The sequence below is a fragment of the Pleurodeles waltl genome, chromosome 2_2 (assembly GCF_031143425.1).
Source record: "Pleurodeles waltl isolate 20211129_DDA chromosome 2_2, aPleWal1.hap1.20221129, whole genome shotgun sequence".
Classification (NCBI taxonomy): Eukaryota; Metazoa; Chordata; class Amphibia; order Caudata; family Salamandridae; genus Pleurodeles; species Pleurodeles waltl.
The window spans coordinates 565718549-565743030 of record NC_090439.1 but is presented as its reverse complement, the minus strand read 5'-3'; the positions used below and the strand labels follow the sequence as shown (position 1 = coordinate 565743030).

Genomic DNA, 24482 nt, shown 5'->3' with positions numbered 1-24482 from the left:
ATAACTGTGTCATTTATAGGTTACAATGTATATACAAAGGCATACGAACAACTATACGGCTTTGAAAATAGTCTGAAGTCAAGTTTAAGTTTAATTTACACCGTGACTCTTTCCCACATGGTTAAATACATTTTATGTATATTTACTTGCGCCGCCCCTGGAGTTGTGCCCCAAGGAAGGACAAATTGTGCAGCACAGATGACTTATTTATATGGCAAAACAGCATTGTTTGGAGTAATATGGCACATTTTGGGCAGTATCAATTCACCCAGCTTGTCATTTGTACAAATGTTAACACTAGTCAAAGGCTTCAGCTCATTAATGTCAGGTAGATCGAATTTCAGCAAACCACTGAAAAGTGACCAGTTAATATTTGCAAAGGGTCTGCCATTTCTCAGCAACTCACTTAGAGTTTTTAGTATTTGTTGTTTTATTTGAGCTACAGTTAGTTTTTTTATTACAGTCTGCAAACGATGCAGCAGTTAGTGGATTATGTGGAATGTACAGCAAATCCTCAATTACGTGGAAAACACTCAAAATTCCAGTGGCCCCGTATACATCCATATGTAGGCTTTAGGATTTAAAAAAAATTCTAAATATGGTTATCTGTATTAAATGTAGTTGATTTAAGACAATCATTTACGGCAGTCATAATATTATGATATTTTCCCAAATTTCTTGCCCATTCACGTGTTAACATACGACTTCCAGAAACTACGAATGTAAATATGTGGTATTTAGTAAAATACGCATTTGTGTTTTATTAATGCATTCTGTGAAATGAACATGTTTGGGATTAAGATATTAGGTAGGCATTTTATGTAACTGCTTTTTGTTTTAACTTCAGTGTATTTCACCTTATTATATTCTCTCACCCTATAACCCCACCACTTAATAGAAATTGGAGAAGTTAGTGAACTTTTTCCACACTTTTTGACGTAATTACTCTTGGACTATTTAGGTGTTATACAAATGTGCACAAATAAACGTATGGGATATGCATTTGGAATATTCACAAGAATCTGAGTGATTGTCACTTTTTCATATTGTTTCCTTGCTCATTCATTGGGCCTATGCTTGTGGGTGCCATGAGTACATTTTGTAGACCTGGATGGAATTTCAATTACACCTGCGTAATCAGTGAAACTTTGATTATTCCGTGTTACTCTTTGATGCACAATCTTACACAAAGTGCACATTTAGCTCGCTATTTGTGTCCGGTTGCATGCAGCTTTATTTTTTTAGTGCAAACTGGAAAATCAAGTCCATTTTCAACCCATTGGGGTATTTATGCATTAAAAAAAATAGTGCTCTCTGCAGAGTTACACTTCTCACATAATGTTACAGAATGTTTGGGTAATTCCAAGTGATTACACTGCACAGAATTACACAAGTTACGCCCAACCCTAAAATTTTAGGCCTAAACATATGAGGATGTAATTTGAAACACAAATGCAAATACATATCTTCGTATCTTTAAGTAAGTGAAGAACAAGTATTTCACCATTCAATTGATACATTATCTTAAATTAGGAATATCCTTGGTAATTCAGGCATTGCTTCTTCTCGAATGATTAAATTCGTTGCACCAAAAAGCTGAATTTGACCCTGGTTCTCTTAAAAATATTTCTTTCTACTGTATCAGTTTATTGGGTGAAAAGCGTCTACGCTGCTTATGTGATTATGCATCCCCTTTAGCATCAGACAGTGGGAGAAGGGGCTTTTGTAGTTTGAGAGAGCTCATTGAAAACATCGACTTTACTTTTGGTACTGGAGGAGTAAAACAATTCTGCTTTGATATTGGTTGAATTAAATGTGGTGTCAGTCTGTATCCAAAAGAAAATCATGAAGGTGGATGTGCATCACTTATATGAATAGAACATTACGGAGCCAAGGTGATTACCTCACTTGACACAGTTGCATGAAACTCTGATTAAAGGGAAACTGTGATGTCACCGACCAGGCACTCAATTCCACGCTGCTGTGGTATCACTGCCCAGTCAAATCTATGTCATCTCTGAATGTAGTCATGCCAAGTATTTATCATTAATATTCAATGATGTTCTAGTGATTGTAAATTAGTTTTGTGTTTTAAAGAGCATTATTATAGCAATGAATAAAATGTCCCACAAATACTAATATAGTTAGTAAAAACTTTAAGAGACTAGTAGATTCGTCTAACCATGAAATAAATGCAAAGTAAATAATGTATTGTTGTTTTCATGGGCTATGTTAGTGAAGGCTGCAATTCGATTTTTTTAACTTCTGGACAGTCTCCTAGAAAACGAAGAGGTCTGTGGCAGGAAAAGTGACTTTATTCTGTATGAGGCATCATGTCTGTAGGAAAGTGGGTTATTTGTGATGAACAAGTGTCCACCTCACAGGATAAGACCACCACCTGCTAGCGGTCACACAAATGAAATAAATGTGTGCTAAACCCCTGGGTACGTGACACGAAGCAGTCAGGCTTAAACCAAAGGCAATATGAAAAGTATTTAAGGAGTGCATACACGGTAGAAAAAGACATACAAGACACAATAAAATCACACAAATAATTTTAAAATAAAGAGAAACATTTTATGAGTAAAATAAGACCAAAATGACAACGTTCAATGAAAGGAACACAATTTAAGTAAAGATTGTGCCAAACAAGCACCATGCCCTAGTGATATTCTATGGGAGCTGTAGACTGGAATATAGGTGCAATTTTAGCAGGGGCGGCCCTCCACGAGAGCGGAGGAGCGTCGCCCCACTAACAAAATGCCCCCAGAACTGAAAAATAAAATGGTAATACATTTTTGTTATTACCATTTTATTTTTCAGCACCCCGTCCTGAGAAGGGTGCCGCTCCCACCAATCCTGAAGGATTCTTCCATGCTGGTTACCAGCATGAAAGCAGTGCCAGGATTGGCTAGTGCAGTTTCCTGGGTTCCGTGGCGCATTGGAGCCTTTAGAGAAGTAGAGACGATGAGAGGAGAATGTCCTAAGGTAAGTGCTGTTATTTTATTATTGTACCCCCCTCACACCCCCAATTTAAATACGAGCCAGCTGTCACTGGATTTGAGCCCAACTGAGATGAAGTTGTAATCAGATACACAAGTAGATTGGTCCTAGTGAAAGTCTAGAAGTCAAAATGTTTCTAAGCCCGTGTGGAGATAGGGAGTTTGTCACTTTTCTGTAGAAAAACATTGACATTTCTTCTAAATCCAAATACAGAAAAGGACTTTGTCACTTTTTGCAAAGAAAAATCCTCTGTGAGTGGGCCACCAGTGAAGTTGCAGCCACTTCCATGGAACTAAAGGCCATATTCCAGAAACAGTATTGTTCCACTGGAGCCATGAAACGTTAGAGATTTCTTACTAAAAGTTTTCTAAGTCGTGCTGCAGAATGGGTCTTAATCAGTCATTTTTCAGAGGGGCTAGGAGCCTTGACCAGAATGAAGCTGAAATTCAGTCTGAAGTCTTGGAACTTCTGGTTTCATACTTTTTTCTGGCAGCCCCCCTGAAGCGCTGCATACATAAAAAAAAAATGTCTAGACTGTAATGTGGTGTCCTAACAGCCACAAGAGTATAATTCTAAGGGTCTCAAGGCAGAGACGTAGAGCCTCTCAGCGTGTCAGCAGAGGTCAGCAGTAAAGTCCAGGCATGGTCCAGTTGCCACAGGTCAGCAGGGCACAATAGGGAAAGGGTCTCTTGCAGCCACAGCAGAGGTCAGCCTACTGACCCTTGAAGTCCATTTTATTTTGTCCTGGCTACAAGAAGGAGCAAGTCCAGTCCTTCAGAACTCTCCTGAGGTGACAGCCAGCTGATTTAGTTCTCTTTTAATCTCTCACATGCCCAGAAAGTATTCTGAGGAGGGTTCCCAGGGATGCCACATTTATGCTTGGCATGAGTGAGTGGGTGACATGACTCCTGGGCACTCTCTAACCAATGGGATAAAAATGTCAGGGGGTAACCCTACCTGCTTTTTCAGCAGTTCCTGTTTGCCCTACTGAAACCAGTACAAATTAGATGATGAGTTTCAATTATGCACTCCTTTTTTGACTCTAGAGGTATGTACCACTAAGAATCATATAGCTGTGCCACCTTGGTATGTCCTTCTTCCGAAGATACAATTCATAACATGCAGTAGTTATTCCCTTCATAGAAATAGTCCAATAGTGCACAGTCTCATAGTTTACTAATCAATGGCCAAACAATTATTCGTCCATAGACATCAAATGTTTTCTTTTAATATTTATTCATATTTGAATCATTTTTATAGTTTTGTATGAATTCTTTATCAAGCATAAAATGATACTTACAATGTTACAAAATGTATGGAAGGTCACTTTGACCCTCAGTGATCTGTGAATGTTCTTCACTCTAAATGAATTTTGCTTAAAAACATTATATTTATTACAGCTGTGTTATGACAACCCCAGTACCTTCTGGACCAACAGTGTCCTTCATTGCGATGATGTTCACTAGTCATCTTGCACATTCGAACTTGGTGTTTTATCCATGGACCTCTGGAATCGAGTAAAGGTACAGATCCTTATTTGATTCCAACAAGCCATGTCAAAACGCATCTGTAACCAGTATATTCATTTATAGAAAAGTTGTTTCAACTGAACAACATTTGAAGCTCACTGAGGATCAAAGTGACCTTCAGTGAATTTCATACCATTATAAATATAATTTTGTCCTTGATAAATGATTTAAGTAATCACACAAAACTGTTCAAATGAACATAGTATGAACACATATTGAAAGAAAACATTGAATGTCTCAGGGTGAATAATTATTTGGCTGTTGATTAGCAACCTATAAGACAGTGTACTGTGGGACTGTATCTTTAAAGGGAATAGCTACTGTATACAACTGCATACAATCCCAGTCTCACTCACTCTCAAAATCAAAGACAGGGAAACTCTTTGCCCTTTGTAGAGAGCCAGTGATGCCACCCAGAGGTGTGCCTAGGGTAGTAAGCAGTCCCCTCCTCTGTAAACTCGCAAAACTGGTACTGGGAATATCTTTCCTCCCACTGGGTTTCATGCCAGCCTCACTAGTGGGACATACGTTGGGGACTTTCCAAGTCTCACCTAGCATTAACTTGTGACAAGACAGGCCCATTTGAAGTAAATTAGGACCCTGGGACCACCTCAAGGAGTCTTGCTGCAATTGAAAGAAAACACCTCCCACTCCCAGGCCTTTTCCCTGCTTTGAGAGCAGTTTTCAGTTCACACCCCTTTCATACCTAATTCAGGCCAAGTATAGGCTGGGTGGTTGCTGGAAAGCTAATGCAAATGTGCCCCTAGCAGCTACAGGCAGGTTAAAGGTAACTTTCCAAAAGTTACATTTCCAATATATTTCATAAAAAATCTGACACCACTATTAGATTGCATTTTTTTTATTAAATATAAAAATAAGTCTTTGAGTAGAGTCTGTAGCTGGTACATTTCAGATGTCATTTTGGGCAGAGTCACCGGAGGAACACCATTTCTAATGTCATACATGCACCACTCTTAAATATTATGCTCCTTACCCTAAGGTCAGAAAAGTGCACTTAGGGGTGACTTAATTAATATTAAAAATCAGATTTATTTTACCTGTCAAAAGGGTGATTATAACAGGTCCGTGCAGCAGGGTTCAAGCTGCTACTGGCAGCCCATTTTAGATATACCTGAAGCCCTGTTTCCTTGCCACTGTAGTGGATAGCACAATATGTGGTGCAGTCCACAGGTGGCATTTAACGTTCCATGCCATGGTTGTATGTCTCCACCATCTACTGTTACCTTATAGGAAAGCCAGTTGTGCCAGTCAGGTTTTATGCCAGTTGTGCCATGTTATATGGGTCAAATCACATACATAGGGCATGTTGAATATCACCAGCAGATGAGCCCTAAAAAAAGTAAAAACTAGGGGGACCCCTCAAAAAGGGGCCACTTTGCAACAACGTCTAACAGACATGTTTTCAGCAAGTGATGTAAGGCAGTTTGCTACACAGAAATATATAAAAGTAAAAGGTTTTTAAAGCTAACACAAGATACCAAAAACAGTGAGAAATTCAAATGCATCACGCTGATTCCAGAAGATTTGTGAGAATTACGTGATTCTGGGGTTTCATCCTCAAATGAAGTTATTAGAGTGTATCCCGGATTAAAAAAAAAAGAATAATTTGCATCAGAAAGGAGCATTTCAGTCCAAACTGCTAACACACGTCCCTTCAGCACAGGGACCAAACTACCCCAAATATTGCTTTTTTTTATTAAGCTTTATTTGGCCTCATCAATGAGGTACATTGTTCAGGCTATCACACGTTAAGCTAAAATCCATTTTAAGGTCTCGCATACAGACAGCATTAGGGTCTGTTCTCAATGACCTATTTGGGGACAATACCAATACTTACTATTTGTTGGCTTTCTGGTCGATCTCATTTGCTTTCTGTTTTTTAATGCATTTCCTTCTTCTTCTTGTGTTTTTGCCTCCCCTAGAGCAAACATTATTTACCATCCTTTTGAATGGTCGACTTGGATCCTTCTATTGCTTGCACTCAGGGAACCACTTTTATCTTATTCCTTCAGCTATGCATGGGAGGGCCTGTGATCTTCTTGCTCTCTCCTTAATGTGTTCTGTGCGCCCTTAAATACCTGCCCGCTGATTCATGCAAAAACATTAGCAAAGCCAGTAGGTCTGTACTGCCAACCAAAACGCAAGTCATGTTGGCCTTCCCAACGCTTGTTCATACTAGGCTCGTACAGTAACCACTATAGCATCTAACAGCCAGAAGACAGTCTACTAGTGTCATAGTCTAATGCTACACTAAAATTACACAATAAGCATGCTTACACTTATTTACTATATTTTAAATAGATTCATATTCTTGATAATAAAGAGTCCTGTTTAGACGCTGGATCCCCACTGTAGCCCATGCAATCTAACATTTACATGATGTTTTCCTGAATGTATTTCATTTTTTCTGCATAAGCTTTAGGAGCACAGCATCCTGAGTTATGTGTACCCATCTCAGAAGATCTTTAAGGCGGGATAATTAATGTATTTTTTACAACCTAATGAATTTCTTAGATGCTTTTTATTGATAGGTAGTAAGCAAGTATGAATGCAGCCTGGAACTCAACGAAATGGCTAGATTTCCACATCTCCACCTAGTCTTAAACAAGAACATTTTCAGCAAGTGAAAATTGACCTCTTTATTGACAATGGCAGGATGCAAATCAAATTAAACTTTTTTTTATCCACAGGCAGGACATTTACCCTGAGGAAAAATCACTTTAAATATGTGGGTGTTTGTCACACAGAGTTTTCATCACTGCTCCAGACCTTTATGTCTCTAGTGGGAAGACGTTTGGGAAGTTTTGTGAAGATAAAAATGTTCCAACTTTGTGGGTGTCCTGCATCTTCCAGTGATTAACCATGTCCATTATGTGGGGATGCTGCTGTTTCCACTCCTTTTTACTAAATGTCTGACTATGGAAAATCCACCACATTCAGAAATGGAATGTGGGGGTAATGAAATTCTCCAAGTCGTGATTTTATTAATTAGAATTGGCATTTAACTATGGCATATTGTACTTTTTGAGGACCAAAAGGTTTTGTGAAGTTGGACTCTTGTCTTTGTCAATCAAGTATTATGCATAGGTTGGGATTAGTATGTATAGTTTCATATTTGATAAACAATATAAATAATAATACGGACTGGTGTTTCTTTGTACAACGTAAAAATGTCACTGTGTTGCACCTAATCTCTTTATTTTCTGGAAAAACTACTCCAGAATCGTTTCTGAGTTTCTTACATTGCTTTTTTTTATTTTCTATTGGTTGACAAGCGTTTGCTTTCACAGAGCCATATCCTGCTTAGTTTCCCAAGCACACCAATATATTTGGACCTACATGTATACTACACCTACTGTGAATTCATTATTTTCAATTTTAGCTTGTTAATTCACAAAATTAATCAGCACACCTTCTTTATCTTGTAACCTAAAAATCAGAACCATTTTTGATCAGCAACATCAGGATTACATACATTCCATTCCCATGCCCTATTCTGTGACTAGGGTAGCCACTGCATGCAGTACTACTCCGGCAAGAACACATGATTAGGAATGACTTGTTACTTACCAGTAATCTTCAGTACCCCGATTAGGGGTCCTCCTCGTCCCAGTCCTTACAAACTGAGTGTTATGCCCCTCATGACAGCTATAGCATGCTAGTCCTACTTTTATTATTATTATTATTATTATTATTATTGTTATTATTATTATTATTTTCATGTAGGCTACCCCCCCAGCCTCATCCTGTAATGTTACCAAGCAAAGACACAAGAGCAGCCAAAAAACTGGGTCCCAAGAAAAAATACCCATTAAAGCTGGACCTACAGAAAGACGGCAAAGATGAAAAAAAGGAATGAGGGAAAGACCCAGACACTGCCCTGCAGGGCACCAAGAGGACACACACCCCAGATACCGCCCACGAGGCAGAAAAAAAACTCCCAAGTGGACATGCCCAGAACAGCAAAAGTAAGAGCAACCGCAACAACACTATAGGCACAGGCAATGGCCTGACGGGCCCAGAGGCCAATAGTCTGAGGGGAGACTGGACATCTCCCGCTACAGACACCGAAGCAAAGAACAAGAAACAGACACCCCAAACAGGATGCGGGTTCTAGAGAAACAGAAAATGTCTTGATTCGCCTTTCTCTGACTGCCTCTGTCAGATGTAAGTGGAGTTCAGCTTCAGATCTGGCCAAGATAAGGGTGACCCCTTCCAGCAGCCACAGTGCTGCTGGCAAGATGGAAGCCTAAGCAGTCCATGTCCTCCAGAAGGAGCTCCAGAGGAATACCACCAGGGAAAAAACCTCCAGAAGGGGGCTCCAGAAGATCAAAAAGGCACAATAGAACTCAGGACTTCAAGAACTGGAACATCAGGACTCTGCAAGAAAAACCAGGCAGGAACAATCCACAGCAGGAACACACAAGACTGAGGACCACCATCAACCAGAGTGTTGCAACACAAAGAAGAAAGTAACTCACGCTCCTTATGTACCAGAAAACAGGAAGTGAACAAACAGAAAAATGAAAAATGCCATATTAATTTGGGAAAGTGTCATAGGAAAAACTAGGCAAAACAACATCTTGGAAAGGGACTAATAAAAGAAAAGAACAGTGCATGCTGGGAGAACATGCATTCTGGGACAAAGAAAGCTTGGCCCCCAAGACCAAAGAACAAACAGCGCAGAACCAAAGGAACAGATAAGTATTATATATGCGTTGCGGGGCCACCCATGGTGCAAGAACAGAGCATGAAATGACCACAGCGAGATGTAAGGCCCGACCTTTAGCTGCCCAACCTCGCCAACGCACTAGAGAAGGACGCTGTGGGCAAACAAACGACGTGCGGCAGGCCCGACAAGACAAAAATTAGACCGCGGGCCTCCCAGCGGGGTGAGAATGGAGCGCCGAAGGCAGATTACCAACCCACGGTGTAACTGAAAAACCCTCCTGCCATACAGAGTAGAAGGAAACAACAAGGAAAGAGACACAAAAACCCAGCAAAATTACCACTGGAGCCAAAGGTAAGGGAGAAGCAATGCCAGGAACAAGGGTAGGGTGCAGGCGAAGCACCACAAGAACAGGAAAGAACATGAGAGAAGGAAAACAAAACTGCCATGAGAACATTCAGTCACACCAAGATGGCTAGCAAAGACCATAGCCACGAAGAAGCCCACCGCAGTGACCACCATACCAACTCTGCCTCCTCCCGAGGCTCAAAAAGAAACACCTTGCAACCTCTTGAGAAGAGGAGTCAGGTCCCAAGAAGGAACCAGCTAGTGGGATGCTGCAACTGGAAAACTCTGAAGCAAATGGAAAACAAAGGAGAAAGAAAAGAAAATCAGCAGAAAAAGACCGAAAGACCAACATCGCAGCCCAACAGAGCAGAAAGATGACCAAGAGTCAGCCCTCTGGAAACCAACATACAAAAGGCCAAGAACATGAAAAGAGGCAATGGCCGGAGTCATGGAGGGCGCAGGGGTGGACTGTCAATAAGAGGACCAAACACCCCAAGGCGCCCGAGAAGAACAACCCAAGACATAAAACCGATGTGCCCACGTAGCAACCCAACAGATAGAACCGGAAGAACATCCGGAGAGACAGACAAGGAAAACTGTAGAAGAGGAGACCTGCAAGGGAGGTTGAGTAACCCATCCCAGAACAGGTCCAAAAGGAGAGGGAACCAATGCCAACTGGGCCAAGAAGGGTCAGGAGTACCACCGGAACCAAAACCAGCATGCTGTACTACAGGACCCAAGGCAGGAGAGAAATTGGAGAGAAGACATACAATAGCCTGTGAAGCCGTGGGACAGTCAGGGCAGCCAGTGACCAAGCCAGAAGAGATGCACAATCCACACAAAAAGCCGAGCAGTGAGCATAGTTGTGGGAGGAAAATCGGAGCAGCCAAGGTACCCCAAACACATGTCAGAAAAGACGGAAGAGGGGAAGAGAAAATAGGATTTCAGTGAGGGAGGGATAATCCCATTGAGACCAGAGGCCCAAAAAAGCAACTCCCCCTGAATAGAAACCACTTGCTGACATGGAACAAACCCCTCAGCTGAGAGATAGGATAGGGACATAAATGGAGGCACCGGCAACGTATACCCCTGTGCCCGTTCAAGGAAGTCTCTGCCACCTGAGAGGATAGGCAGACCACAACACTGGAGTCCTGTAGACTGTCCTGGAACTCCACCAGTATGTCTAGGACAGCCATCAGTACCCTCTAAATGGGGGACTGAAAGACTGTCCCATGGGGACTATGGAACACAAAACACCAGGAGACCCAACACCGCCTCCCTACCCTCAACAAGATGGCCCGAACGAGCCACCACAACAAACTGCACAATCTGATCCAACATGGGAACCAGCACATCGTAGGCCCCAGAGGAGAGATCCCAAAAATGGAGGAGGCAGGGTACAATGGGAATGAAAGAAAAAAACATGCCCACTGAACCACAGCACTAGAGGCTGCCAGGAAAGCACACATCTACAACCAACACCCATCAATGGTGTGAAAGGGCCAACAAAGTCCATAACCCTGAATGGAGAGAGAGCAGCCTGTCCACTGGGAGAAAACTGCACTCACATAAGTGTCCACACAAGGATCGATGAAAGACCGGTCCAAAGAGGGAGAAAGATGCGACCTGGACACATGTCTGAGAAGACAAAGGGCTGCAAAGCGTACCGGACCAGAGACAAAACTGGACTCGTTTGGAAGACGAAGGAGCAGAAAAACAACCAGTCGGCAAGAGAAGGATACAATACAATAGCTTGCAAAAGCAAACAAGCAACAAGCGGAGCCAAAACCATGGGAAGACACAGGGAAATGTGGCCAGACGAACAAAAAGCATACACAAACTGGCAAGGAACACTGAGACTGTGAGCACAAGTAAGTGCTGACCACCTCCCCCTGTCCCCCCGCAGAACAGGAATGTGAAAATAAGCATCCTGCAGACCCAAAGACACCAGGAAACCACTATGCAGCAGCCGAGGAATGATGGCTTGGGGAAACATCATACACCCAGTAGTGTCCCAACAGACAAAGGGAGCAGGGCTGTGAGGACAGGGAGGGACAAAGGGACCCATCCAGCTGGGGACCCAAAAACAGAGAGGAGGAAAACTCAAAACCCTACTACCAACCAGAACCGGAAGAACTGCCCCCATGAAAAAAAGAGACTGAATTTACCAAAGCATGACCAGTTCCCCTGGAGAAGAAGGAGCAGGACCAAAAAGGAGCAATGAAGTGGGGTCAACGAATGGAAACAAAAAAACAAGGATGAATTACAAAAGGACCTAAGCATCCTTCACCACCAACCCACTGAGTGGAAAACAGCCAAAGACGACCGGCTACCGGCATATAATCAATGCTGCTACTGCTGGACCATTGGCAGACGGGAGATGGAAGGCTGGAAGAAGAAAAAGGCTGTCCCTGCCACAGGCCTGCCCTCTAAGGGACAGTACACAGCTGACTAACAGGCAGGTCTATGGAACTCAATATAGAAAAACTGCGTGGCCAACTACACTGCGGGCACCTTCTTCACCAAACCGCTCAACCCAGGACTCAAAGCCATGACCCAAAAAAGTACGTGTATGAAGCATTGAGCACATCGATGCAGCCAACATTCAGAAGAACTAACCCCAAGGACTGACAGCTAGAAAGGGATGCCCAGGCCATCTTCGTGGAAGCCCAAAGGCTAACAAAAGGAGAGTCAAATGAGACAGCAACTTCACATAAGACAGAAAAGCAGTGGGAGCAACACTGGCCTAAAGATAAGCAAAAAAATGCAAGGAAGCCCTTAAAAAGAGCAGTGCATCCATCAGAGGCACCAGACGTGTCCACCCAGACACCCTAAACAGACACAGAAACTCACATTAAAAAGTGGAATCACCACATTCAACCACAGAGTCAGAGAAGACCACCTCAGACACTGGTTGAATAAAGGGGCCAGAAAGTCCACTCCAGCCACATGTGGAGGAACAAAGTCCTGCACATCCCCCTGGCCCCATCAGGTCCATCAAAATCAAACGTCAACAAGGACGCTAGAGTAGGAATGACCCTCTCTATAACAGCAGTGGCAACCGCAACTGTGATGAGAGCAAGCAAGTCACCCCGAGAAATGAGGAGCAGCACCTCAGAGAACCTCTTGAGCAGAAGCAGAAAAATAAGGAAGGGAAATGACATCTGCCACCTTCGGACCAGAATCCGCAACCTGCAGTTTCTGAGGCCATCACCCCAAACTCACAGGAGGCCCTTGAGTGAAACTGCCCATGACCACAAGGCCATGTGACCAACAGAATCAGAAAGCAGCCACATGATCAGGCAGAAGTCTGCTTACCCATAGAAATATGTGCACTGCTTCCATGCAGTAAAAAAGGCAACCATATGATCAAAACCTGGAAGGCTAAGCAAGGAAGCAAGAAACAGTGCGCCAACCACCGTGTAGGTGCGTACACAAACACACACATGTCAGGGGTTTGGGAAGCCGCACACGCAGCTCCAAAATGGCCTGGCTGCAGATGCCCATAATCTCTCCCTGCCCCAGCTCAGCACATGGCAGGGAGCATGTACCGCAGCTGGTGCACAATGTGCTCCACCCGGTACAGCGAGGTTGAAGGCAGCGGATAAACCCCCAAAAAGGCACAAGAGCCAGCAATGCAAGATACATGAAAAACCAAAGCTTGGAACACTTACCCAAACCACACTATGTCAGCGTGCATGGTTGCAATGCGACAGAAACAAAAACAAGAGACAGTGAGGTGGGAAGGAGCTTATATATAAAAATAATAGAAGTAGGACTAGTGTGCTATGTCTGTCATGAAGGGGGCATAACCATCAGTGTGTAAGGACTGGGACGAGGAGGACTCCATGAGGGCGTAATCACGCTGTGTCCCCTTCTTGTAGCAATTCACTTCCATTGGTAACCAGTTCATCATTAAATGTTCCTGATAGGATTGTTGTTTTTATCCTGCTCTTTTCTTTTGTAAATATCTATTCAAACCGAAATTTTTGTTAGGCTAGCCACCTAAAAGAAACGTGTCCTTCAGTTTGTTAGGCAGAGCTATTGTTTGAGGAAAGTTATTTCGAAAATGTACACACAATTAAATATATACTGTGTGTGATGGGCTTAGACAGGCTCATATGGCGTGTAATGAAATTCTCTTTCCACCTCACTGAGGTAAAATGTTCAAGGACACTGCTAAATGACTGTGAGATGTGAAATTGATTAATCATACATTTGAAATTTATGTGCAATATTGATAGCTTTGCAGTGCATGATACATAAGGGGGGGGATACTATACACATTTTATGGCCTCCTCAGGCAACATGTAACTGTAGTTTAAATAAAAATGATTAGGGCGCCTTTTGCTGCGGCTGCCAGTTGTGTGTCAATCAGCGTGTAATGAGCTTAAGTGCGTGGAGGGCAAATAGGCCTCTGGCAGCTAGGTGGGTCCTTAAAATGTATAAATAATTATGATTCAGTGGGCTCAAGGAAATGCACCCTGTGGCACTACATCAAATGCCTGGTTATTTGTGAAGTCCCTGGCCTTCATTTTCTGCTGCTTGTATCAATAAAGTCGTGAGTCTACATGGTGTGTCACCTTGATTCTTGAGATTTGGGAACGTTTGAGTAGTTTAAAGTTCTTTCATCAGTAAGGATGCAGGTTTAAGAACAGAGTTAACAATCCACAACCGTTTTTGCATAGAAAAACAATCCGAAAAAGTAAAATCCAGATCTTTGTTCTATAAATCAGGATTGCTTCTTTTTTACTTTAGTCAGTTAATGGCATTTATCAATCCGTAACATCTACCTCTGTGGTTTTTAGCAGACACAGGGGGTTATTCTAACTTTGGAGGAGGTGTTAATCCGTCCCAAAAGTGACGGAAAAGTGACGGATTTACCACCAGCCGTATTACGAGTCCATTATATCCTATGGAACTCGTAATACGGCTGGTGGTATATCCGTCACTTTACCGTCACTTTTGGGACGGATTAACACTCCTCCAAAGTTAGAATAACCCCCTCAGTCTGCTTTCATTTACAAATATGACACTGTGGAAATATTTTCACTTTATTAGTAGGAAACTTAAAGGACCAGCAGAAATTATGGTAAATATCATATCCATGTGTTTTAGATCAATGACAAAAATACTGAGAAGGTAACTCTTTTCATTTGTTAGACCTGGCAGCCTTAGGGTGGTCACCCCTAACTTTTTGCCTGCCTCCCTCCACTTTTTGGATACTGTTTTTTCAGACTCTGCACACTTTACCACTGTTAACTAGTGCTAAATGTATATGGTCTCTCCCTTTAAACATGATGACATTGGATTAATTAATTTACTTATAAGTCCCTAGTAAAGTGCACTACGTGTGCCCAGGGCATGCAGATTAAATGCTTCTAGTGGGCCTGCAGCACTGATTGTGCCACCCACTTAAGTAGCCCCTTAACCACGTCCCAGGCCTGCCATTGCAAGGCCTGTGTGTGCAGTTTCACTGCCAATTCAACTTGGCATTTAAAAGTATTTGCCAAGCATAACCCCCCCTTTTTCTAAATATAAGTCACCCCTAAGGTAAGCCCTAGGTAACCCATAGGGTAGGGTGCTGTGTAGACAAAAGGCAGGACATGTACCTGTGTAGTTTACATGTCCCTGTAGTGTAAAACTAAATTTGTTTTTGCACTGCTGTGAGGCCTGCTTCTTTCATAGGCTAACATTAGGGCTACCCTCATATACTGCTTGAGTGGTAGCTGCTGATCTGAAAGGAGTAGAAAGGTCATATTTAGTATGGCCAGAATGGTAATACAAAATCCTGCTGACTGGTGAAGCTGGATGTAATATTACTATTTTAGAAATGCCAGTTTTAGAAAGTGAGCATTTCTCTGCACTTAAATTCTTCTGTGCCTTACAATCCACGTCTGGCTAGGTTCAGTTGACAGCTCCCTGGTGCATTCACTCAGACAAACCCTAAACACAGAATACTTAGCCTCACTTGCATACATCTGCATTTTAAATGGGTCTTCCTAGGTAGCCTGCCCTCACACAAAGGACTGCCACACCCCCTCCTGGGACCCTGGCAGACAGGATTGAACTGAAAGGGGACCTTGTGCACTTCCAAGCCACTCATTGAAGTCCCCCCCCCCACTTCAAAGGCACATTTGGGTATTTACACAGGGCCTCTGCCCCTACCAACTCAGACACTTCCTAGAGAAGAGAACCTGAATGAGAACCTGCAACCTGCCAGGAAGAACTGCCTGGCTGCCCAAAGGACTCACCTGACTGCTTTCTGTGAAGGACTGCTGCCTTGATGTTTCCCTGCTGCTTTGCTGCTCTCTGGCTGTGCTGAGAAGGGCTTGGATAGAACTTGCCTCCTGTTCCCTGAAGTCTCAGGACCAAAAAGATTTCATCTTTGTAAGAAGAACTCCTTGTGTGGCGAAAATCAACGTACAACCTGCCAGAAACGATGCACAGCCTGCATTGCGGTGAAAAATCCACTGCATGTCGAACTGGAACGACGCAGAGCTGGAACGATGCAGCCCAACTTCCAGAGAGGAATTGATGCAGCGCCTGCCGTGCGGTAGAAATTTCACACAGCGCCCACCGGATCGACGCACGGCCCCTGTGACATTGTCCTGTCAGCTCCAGATTTCAACTCCTCGTCCCGGGGCATCCGGAAACCCTGCAACCCGAAGAGGATCCAAGACCGAGCACCAGAAATCGACACAAAGCCTTCCCTGTGTGAAAAATAAATGATGCATCGCTGTGTGCGGCCCGAGAAATGGACGCACACCTCCCTGTTTTCCACACTTCTCCTCCTCTGCGGTTCTTTGTGCTTGCAAGAGACATTTATTGCTTTTAAGAGACTATAGACACTTTATATAATTTTTACAGTGATATCTCAACATATACTTTGTGCATCTTAATCGTTTTGACCTGCATTTATCCAGATAAATATTATATATTTTTTAATCACTGTGTGGTGTATTTTTATGGTGTTCTACAGTGTTATTGCATGATTTATTGCACAAATACTTTACACATTGCCTTCTAAGTTAAGCCTGACAAGCTACCAGAGGATGGGCACAGGATAATTTGGATTGTGTGTGACTTACCCTGACTAGAGTGAGGGTTCTTGCTTGGACAGGGAGTAACCTGACTGCCAACCAAAGACCCCATTTCTAACATCATTGTATTTATTTTTAATGTTCCTTGAATGTTTATAATGCAAGCTAATTGAAATATGTGGTGTATATTTCTTCCCTTGCAAATATATCTACCAGTTGGGAGTCCTGATGTCAATTGATGCACCTCCCTCACACCAAGTCCCCACACATCTGTGTTCAGTATCCAGTGTCAGACTGTGTGTGCCCCCACTCATCTTTCCTAGGGCCCATTTGGCATGTGTGCACTGCCAAATGCAAACACCTGCTGCATTCATTAGGAAGCCTCACTGAAAATACGTGGGGCCTTATTTCGACAATGCCACGGTGGTGGTTGGACCACCAAGGTTGAGGAGGTCCGACCTCCACATTCTGAGGTTAGCGGGCAGACCCACCAACCTACCGCTGACCCCGCCAGGATCTTCGATCCTACAAGCTGACGGCAGGAGCAGGTTGTAATCAGCCAGGGCGGCTCTGAAGTCAGCGCCGCCCTGCTGATTATAACCTTATTTTTTGCCAGCATTTTCATGGTGGTACCACCGCCATGAAAAGGCTGGCAGAGAACAGGTGCAGGGGACCACAGAGGGTCCCCCGCACTGCCCATGCCGAGTGCAGGGGTCCCCCTGCCCGGCACTCTCAAAATGCTCACTGTCTGCTCTGCAGACAGTGCCATTTCGAGTGTGCTGGTGCCCCCTGCATGCTGCAGCATTGCCGCCAGCTCAATTATGAGCCAGCGACAATGCTGCCGCCACTTTCCCACTGTGCTGACTGGCAGAAATCTTGGTTTCCACCGCTCAGTGCAGTGAAAATGTCAGGAGTTTGGAAGACGGGTGTGCCCGTCTGCCAAACTCATAATCGGCCCCTTACTGTGTAGGTGCCAGCTCCGTTGAAGTGGTATTAAAATTGAAACTAAATCAGTCACTAACTGTAGTGGTATTGGTCTGTGTTAATGTCTACCACTGTAGCAAAGCTATCACTCTTTCATATTTGTACACTTTTTTTTTTTTCTGGCAACTTTGGCACAGGTAGAAAGTCTGCGGGTATTTTCCTGAATTTTAAAGGTCTGCAAAAAAGGGGCAAAAGTGTGCTGGGAAAACAGAAATTCAATGTTTTCCCTATCATATTCATTTATTCAATTGGCACATGTAGGAGTCACTGAGATAATGCAGGCAGAGTGTGCAGATTGCTGCAAAAAGTTGAAGATCATGGTGGAGAAGAATTATGGCACCCTGGCAAACAGGAAACTGATATTGTTTAGGAGGTAGATTGCCAAAGTGAGAAGAAGTGATTCAAGAGAGTAACATGGTTGATTCATCTTGGCTGCAATTTCTTCAAAATAGCCCTTCTGTACACCAGGGTGATGGTCATGTATGAAAAGGGTCCAAACATCTTGAGATGATCAGGGCAATCTAGAGAGGCTCATTTACTGAAAAATTGACAGTTTATAGGGAGCATTGAGTTCAGGCCGAATTAGGCGTTTGCCCTAATTGGTTGGGCAATATGTTGAGATCATCTTTTTATCATAACTAATTAATGCAGTCTTGGATGGTCTAAATTTCATTAACATATAGGTGTTTTACTCAATTTAAAGGTCACCAGATAATCCTTATTCTTTGGCGTTCCCTACCTCCATATCTGGTCGGACTATACATTTATTTATATTTCACATAAACAGCTATACTAATGGGGGGTAGAACAGTTAAACCTTTTTCTACCTGGATGAAGTGCAGACCCAGCTATCAAACGTGGGCCTGGTTATTAACCAGCAAGACTGTAGTAGTGAGGCAATAAAGCAAAAATTGATTAACTGGCATAAATCAGCTAAGATGGCCTTCATAATGTCTCAAATTCTAAATGTAATGTTCTGGCACTCATTAATGAAAATGAGAACAATGCTATGAAAAATATAGCCGACAGCTTTATCAGGAAAGTGTGACAAATACTGAGTTGTCCAAAGAAAAAATATAGGAAAACTGGATGCAGTTAATTGTTCTAGCTGCCATACTATCCATTTTTTTTCCTCCTGGAAACTAGAAAGGCAGAGGAAGCCTATACTGCACAGGTTGAGGTAGAATTGACAGATCTAGTCAAAGAATTTAGAAAGCTCACTCGACCTGGTTGCATGAACAACAAACTGTGCCAATTGGAGGCAATGACAGAACACATGGTACAGTTATTTCTGAACAAAAATGAGCAAATTAGATAATTTGAGAACCTCCACATATAGGTTGATGCTCTACACTTCTACCCCACCTACAATAAATGAGCCAGTGTCTGCAATTGCTATAGAAGCCTGCCCCTCACAGAGTAGATGATCAGCCATTCGCCTCTTTTCCTGCTATAATGCTAAGTATATTGACTTCCCTGATAGCCTTCTGATCTGCAAGATGATTTCTTAGTCCTTGTCAGATGTCCACATTCTATTGCTACTAGATCATGAAGTTATAACCACCACCCCCACTTCTGAAAAACCATACAATTATCGAGTAGACACCAGTGCTTTAATACCTACTGATTTAAAAGCAACCAAGCAGTGGTTATCAAAGAGAAATTGCTCTAAATCAATTATTGGGCCAGCTGGTAACCCCAAGGTTTATTGGATCTTTGGCTATCTTTGCCGATCTTTGTAGCAGAAGGGGCACAAAAGAGTGGTCTGTTTCCTTAATACAGAATCTTTGCGTACAATTGAAATTTAGATCTTTTCTCTTGAAATCTTGAACACTCAGCAATGCATTGCATAGGGATCTGAATGTTTTCAGGCTGCTAATGGTCAGGGGTGGTCAAGACGTTCTTCCAGATGTACACTCGTGGCACCCAGCTTGCATCACATTTTGATGAGTGGAGCCCTTAGTGGTGCCAAAAATGTTCAAATTCGATATAAGCACCATAATGCTTCTCACATACCTTGCTGTTTGTGACTTATTAAAAACTCAGTGTGTATGAAAGGTGAAAGTTAGTTGACACTGGTCTTTTCTGTCCTCTCTCTTCAGGTCTTATGTTCGCTTTCTCAAGCTTGCAAGAAGGTTAAACTAAAAGTTCCATCTACCTTAGACCCAGGGGTGCTCATTGCAAAAGGTAAGAAGTTCCACTTTTTTGACTGAATGAACAACTGTCGTTATTGAAAGCCAGGTCGAGCTGCAGTCTAATGCCTGGGCTTGGTTTGTGGATAGGGGCTTCCAGTACTTTGTAAAACTGATTTTCAATTACGTTTTCTTAAAATCTGTATTTGTGATGAAAACCTGCATTCTGTTTGCTTCCAGCTACTGAATGACGCACATGGAACAAGCATTGGTAAAGCCAATAGGTCTGGCCTTTATGCTGTATGTCAATATGAAGCAGAGATGTGATAATTATTACATATAGCCAACCGTAAAAGAAACAAGGATGTGAAATTTTAAAACGTGTCTTACTGAATTTTCAGGAGCTAAAACATTAATAAACTCAGAGTGTGCACTATATGACTCTTAGCTTATGAAATAGATTCACTGTATTTGGCCAAAAATAATATCTAAAATATGTATGTGCTCATCTCCAAGCATATGTGGCGCTTTTAACAATTTTGAAGAACTCCTAGCCTTGCATGTAGCCATCTTTACTACAGGTCTTTCCTAAATGAGAAGACATTTTATATGGTTGGATAAAACATACATTGAGGGGTGATATTGCACTTAAATCAGTCAATAAATGTGTACCACAAGAAGAACCCATGGACATAAGTGATTTACTGTTCCAAAGGCTTTCTGTACATCACCGTGACACATAGTGGGTGAGATTCTGTGTCTGCAACTTCAACCAATTAACACCCTGGCTAATATTGGTAGATCATATTCGATCCTGGGATAAAACTATGAGAATTTAGAGAAGAAAATGTCTTAATATCTTTCAATAGATGTTTTCACCCACATTCAGTATGGCAGTTAGTTAAAAGGATAGAACATCATAAGAGGCCTAGTTAAAGGAAAAAACAACATAGGAGGCCTTTAGTTTTAATTCCTCGTAGAACTTTGACATTGACATGCTAACTTATTTCTCAGAAGATTAGTGTACTTATGACGGTCATTAGTATTGTTCATAATATGCCTTTGAAATGTTAATAAAATTGTCCCTTTATGGAAGGCATTCTGAATTGCAGCTGTAGAATTCAGGAGTGCTGTGTCCTGTCTAATAACTAAATATTTAATTCTTAATGAGTCAGCTCAGCACTCAGCCTCCAAGGCATTTGGGGCCACATGTACAAAGCATTTTTTTAGTCACAAACGGTCTGATTCGCAGAAACGACCCATTTGCAAGCAGAAAAATGCTTTTTTGGAAACTTGTTACCGAATCACAATTTGGGTTTTGCCAATTGGTATTAGGAAGGGGTGTGTTTTGGGCATCCCTTCCTAATACCGAATGGTAAAGGTATGTATGAATTTTTTGCGACCAGAATGCAGTTGCAAAACATTTAGATCTCCACCAATGCAAAACATTTAGTTTACCGCCAATGCAAAACATTTAGTTTACCGCCAATACAAGTTGGTGAAAACCCATTCACAAATGGGATTCCCATTTGAGGATGGGAGGGAAAATATTTTTTAAGAGCAGTCACTGGTCCCATGAACCACTGCTTACTCTTAAAAACTGAAACTTACATGTTTCATGTTTTTCTTTTCAAACACTGCCCGTTTTCCTTTAAGGAAAATGGGCTGCTTTTAAAAAAAAGATTGCTTTATTTAACAGCAATCAGAGACATGGTGGTCTGCTGACCTAGCAGGCCACCCTCCCTTTGACTATAGCCATTCACAGTGGGTTGCAAATTGTGACCTGCCTCATGAATATTGATGTGGCAGGTCCATATGCGACCCAATGCGAATCGCTGACAGTGTTAAACACACCGTTGTGCATCACGTGTTAGGATTTTCTATTAGCGAATCGCTAAAATTTGCTATTAGGAAATCAACCTGTGATTTTGTACATCTGGCCCTTCACGTTTTAAAATGAGTTTATTGGTTACAGTCTGCAAATAGCCCTAAAGCTTTTACTGATCTATGATTAGAAGCCCCAGAGGTTTCCTGTTCTTGCACATATTTTTCTTGAACATAAATAAGGATTTATTTGAAGAGCAGTTAATCACCCAGAAATAGTATTGTTAAATTTCGTATTGAGTTATTTTCCATAAAATATATAACAATGTAACAAATTAATACAGTTTACTTTAACCATTTGTTATAACCCATGCATTAAGCCTTTCAGTTATATTTAGTACATTGTTGATTATCATGAAATTTATTCCACCCTTTTCATTTAATTAGTTGAAGTGTCCTATTTTCTTCCAGGTCCTGCCAAATTATTTTGGTGGCTGTTTTACATATTATTCTTTCAAATTCCACACATCAATTATTTTAAATGAAGTCTACTTCACTGGTGTGTCAATTTTCATCCACATTGTATTTCTTGTTTCTACAATAATGTCATGGTAATAAACAGGTGTTTTACACTATGAAGTTCTTAGATGGTGTTTAACTCCAGAATCCAGGCTTGAACTGATGCTTAATTCAACAACATTTCAGTCCCATTTTTTTTATCTTAATACATTTTCAGATTTTCACAGTTCTTTTGTTTCACTTGTTATGCAATATTCTCTCCAAGTTCTAAAAATGTTGTGGCTATTTCTCTAGTAGTACATACATGTATAATCCTGATGTAATTGTTATGCTAAGTAAGGCTGTTCTAAACTCATCATCATCCATCTCACTCACATATCTTTGTTTTCTTATTTGAAATCTTGGCAGTCTGATGAGAGCCAAACAAACTTGTTAAAATGTGTATATTGGTTTCCTTTTTGTTTTTCCCTATTTAGTTTGATATTATAGTGTTGACAAGGATGAATATATGCCCCTGTTCAAATCTGAGTTCTGTTGATCTACCTTAACTGAAGGCATTTATACAATTAGTTGAAATTCCTGACATTTCCTTGAAGTATATCAAAACTGTTCCCCACATGACATCTGCTACATGTGAAACTCCTTTGTCTTTCCAACGTTTAAATACCATGAATTAGGCCTCTCCTCTTAAAACATTCCACAGTCTTAAGGTGATGTCCAGGATTCAGCTTCTTCCACCCTATATTCTCTTGCACCAGACTTTAATGACATCCATTATTGCTCAAGGTTGATACCTCAGTGAACACAGTCTAAACAACAGGAATATGTCATGTTCCGTCTACTTGGATATGTATTGCTTAAGTACAATTTCCAGTCATGAACTACCATTAGTTGTGGTTTCCATACGTAACTGTACATATTTGAACATCCACAGCCCTGTTTCATATAATGAGATCTAAAAAGTTTCATTGTCTATCCTTGGATGTCCTCTTTTGATTGGCTTTATCATACTTCCTTGTGATAGAATGGAAGAATGGAGAAGACAGTTGAGTTAACCATTAAAACCCTATACTATTTTCCCAGAGTTGCAGATCTTATATTTTGAATTGGACGTGCTCCCCTTTCACTAGTAGTCATTAAAACACAACATTGTATATTGCTTAATTTGTCTGGGTCACTGAGTAATCCTAGAGAAAATTGCCTTGTGCTATGCTTTTCTAGATTTGAGGAATGTCATTATTTTTGTAATAACAGGTATTTGGCTGTCTAAGCTAAATAATTTCCTTTGTTAGTTTGAAAACTATTAGTGATATCTGCTTTTTCAACACATTTTTCAGATAATTGTGACTCAGTGTGTTAAAGTTAATGATTTGTAGACAATTTGGACATTCCATGATGCTGCAGTCATAGAATCCGTGTATTAACTGAATATAAAATCATGTATTTTGTAACTCATCTCAAACAAATGATCACAGGCAAGTGGGACCATATCCTGGCAACATAATAATAAGGGTACATGCTTAATTACTAGCGTGTATGAAATTGCATGTCCTCACCACGTCAGTGGCATAATTTAAGTGTTAGTTATGGTGTCTGATAATTGACAAACCCATTTTCCATCCTGTCAACAACAGTTGCCAGTGGCGTGTGAAGGTCAACTTCAGAGAGAGTAGTGGGGGTGTCAGAGAACATAGCCAACTATCCCAAGATAATGGCTGTGACTTATGTCATGAATGTTGTACTGAAAACAACAGGGAGGAAATATTTAGCAAGATGATCCATCACAGGGTATACCACTTTTGCAAGGTTTTAGATATCATTTTTTGGTCCGTAAAAAAGACTGTTGCTTCTCTGTGTTAGAATAATTCATACCATATTCTTTTTAAACGTTTTTAGCATGTCAATGACAACTTCCTTTTCACTGTTTAACTAAGATTTGTTGTAGACAATTACAAAAAACGTCTTTACTTGGAAAACAGTAGCACAGCATACTAGATTTAAAGGATGCAGTGGGAGCCAGCAGACATGGGATTAGCACTTTTGAGGGATGTCATATTTTTACACCAGACCTCATAAGCTGCTTGGGGCATAAACGTGATTAGTGTTGTCAGTGAGGCATGAGAGCATGATTGATGTTCCTTGTTTCACCTACAAGTGCATTCTATGTTGAAGTGCGGTCTGTGGGTACTTGCCGCAATCTGATTTTTTTCTGCGCCTATGTTTGCTGTGATTACATTACTTAAGAACTCACAGTGTTTGCGGGGTCAAGACAGCAGTAATAGGGTAGATTGACTTTCCATTTAATCTTCCAACTGAATTATTTACTCTTTGCGCATTGTTAAATACTCAACAGTGGCTGTGAACATTTTCATGGTTCTTGATTTCAGCTGCTGCTTGGGAGTTGCCTACA

General features: G+C 41.5%; 1 protein-coding gene across 1 annotated transcript in view; it reads left to right on the top strand.

Annotated features, from left to right (window-relative positions):
• DSC2 (desmocollin 2) overlaps positions 1-24482 on the top strand; it is a 114959-nt gene that overhangs the window by 4191 nt on the left and 86286 nt on the right. The window contains exon 2 of the mRNA XM_069220068.1: positions 19700-19784. Within this exon, the coding sequence (XP_069076169.1) occupies positions 19700-19784 (85 nt within the window). The remainder of the gene's footprint in view (positions 1-19699; positions 19785-24482) is intronic.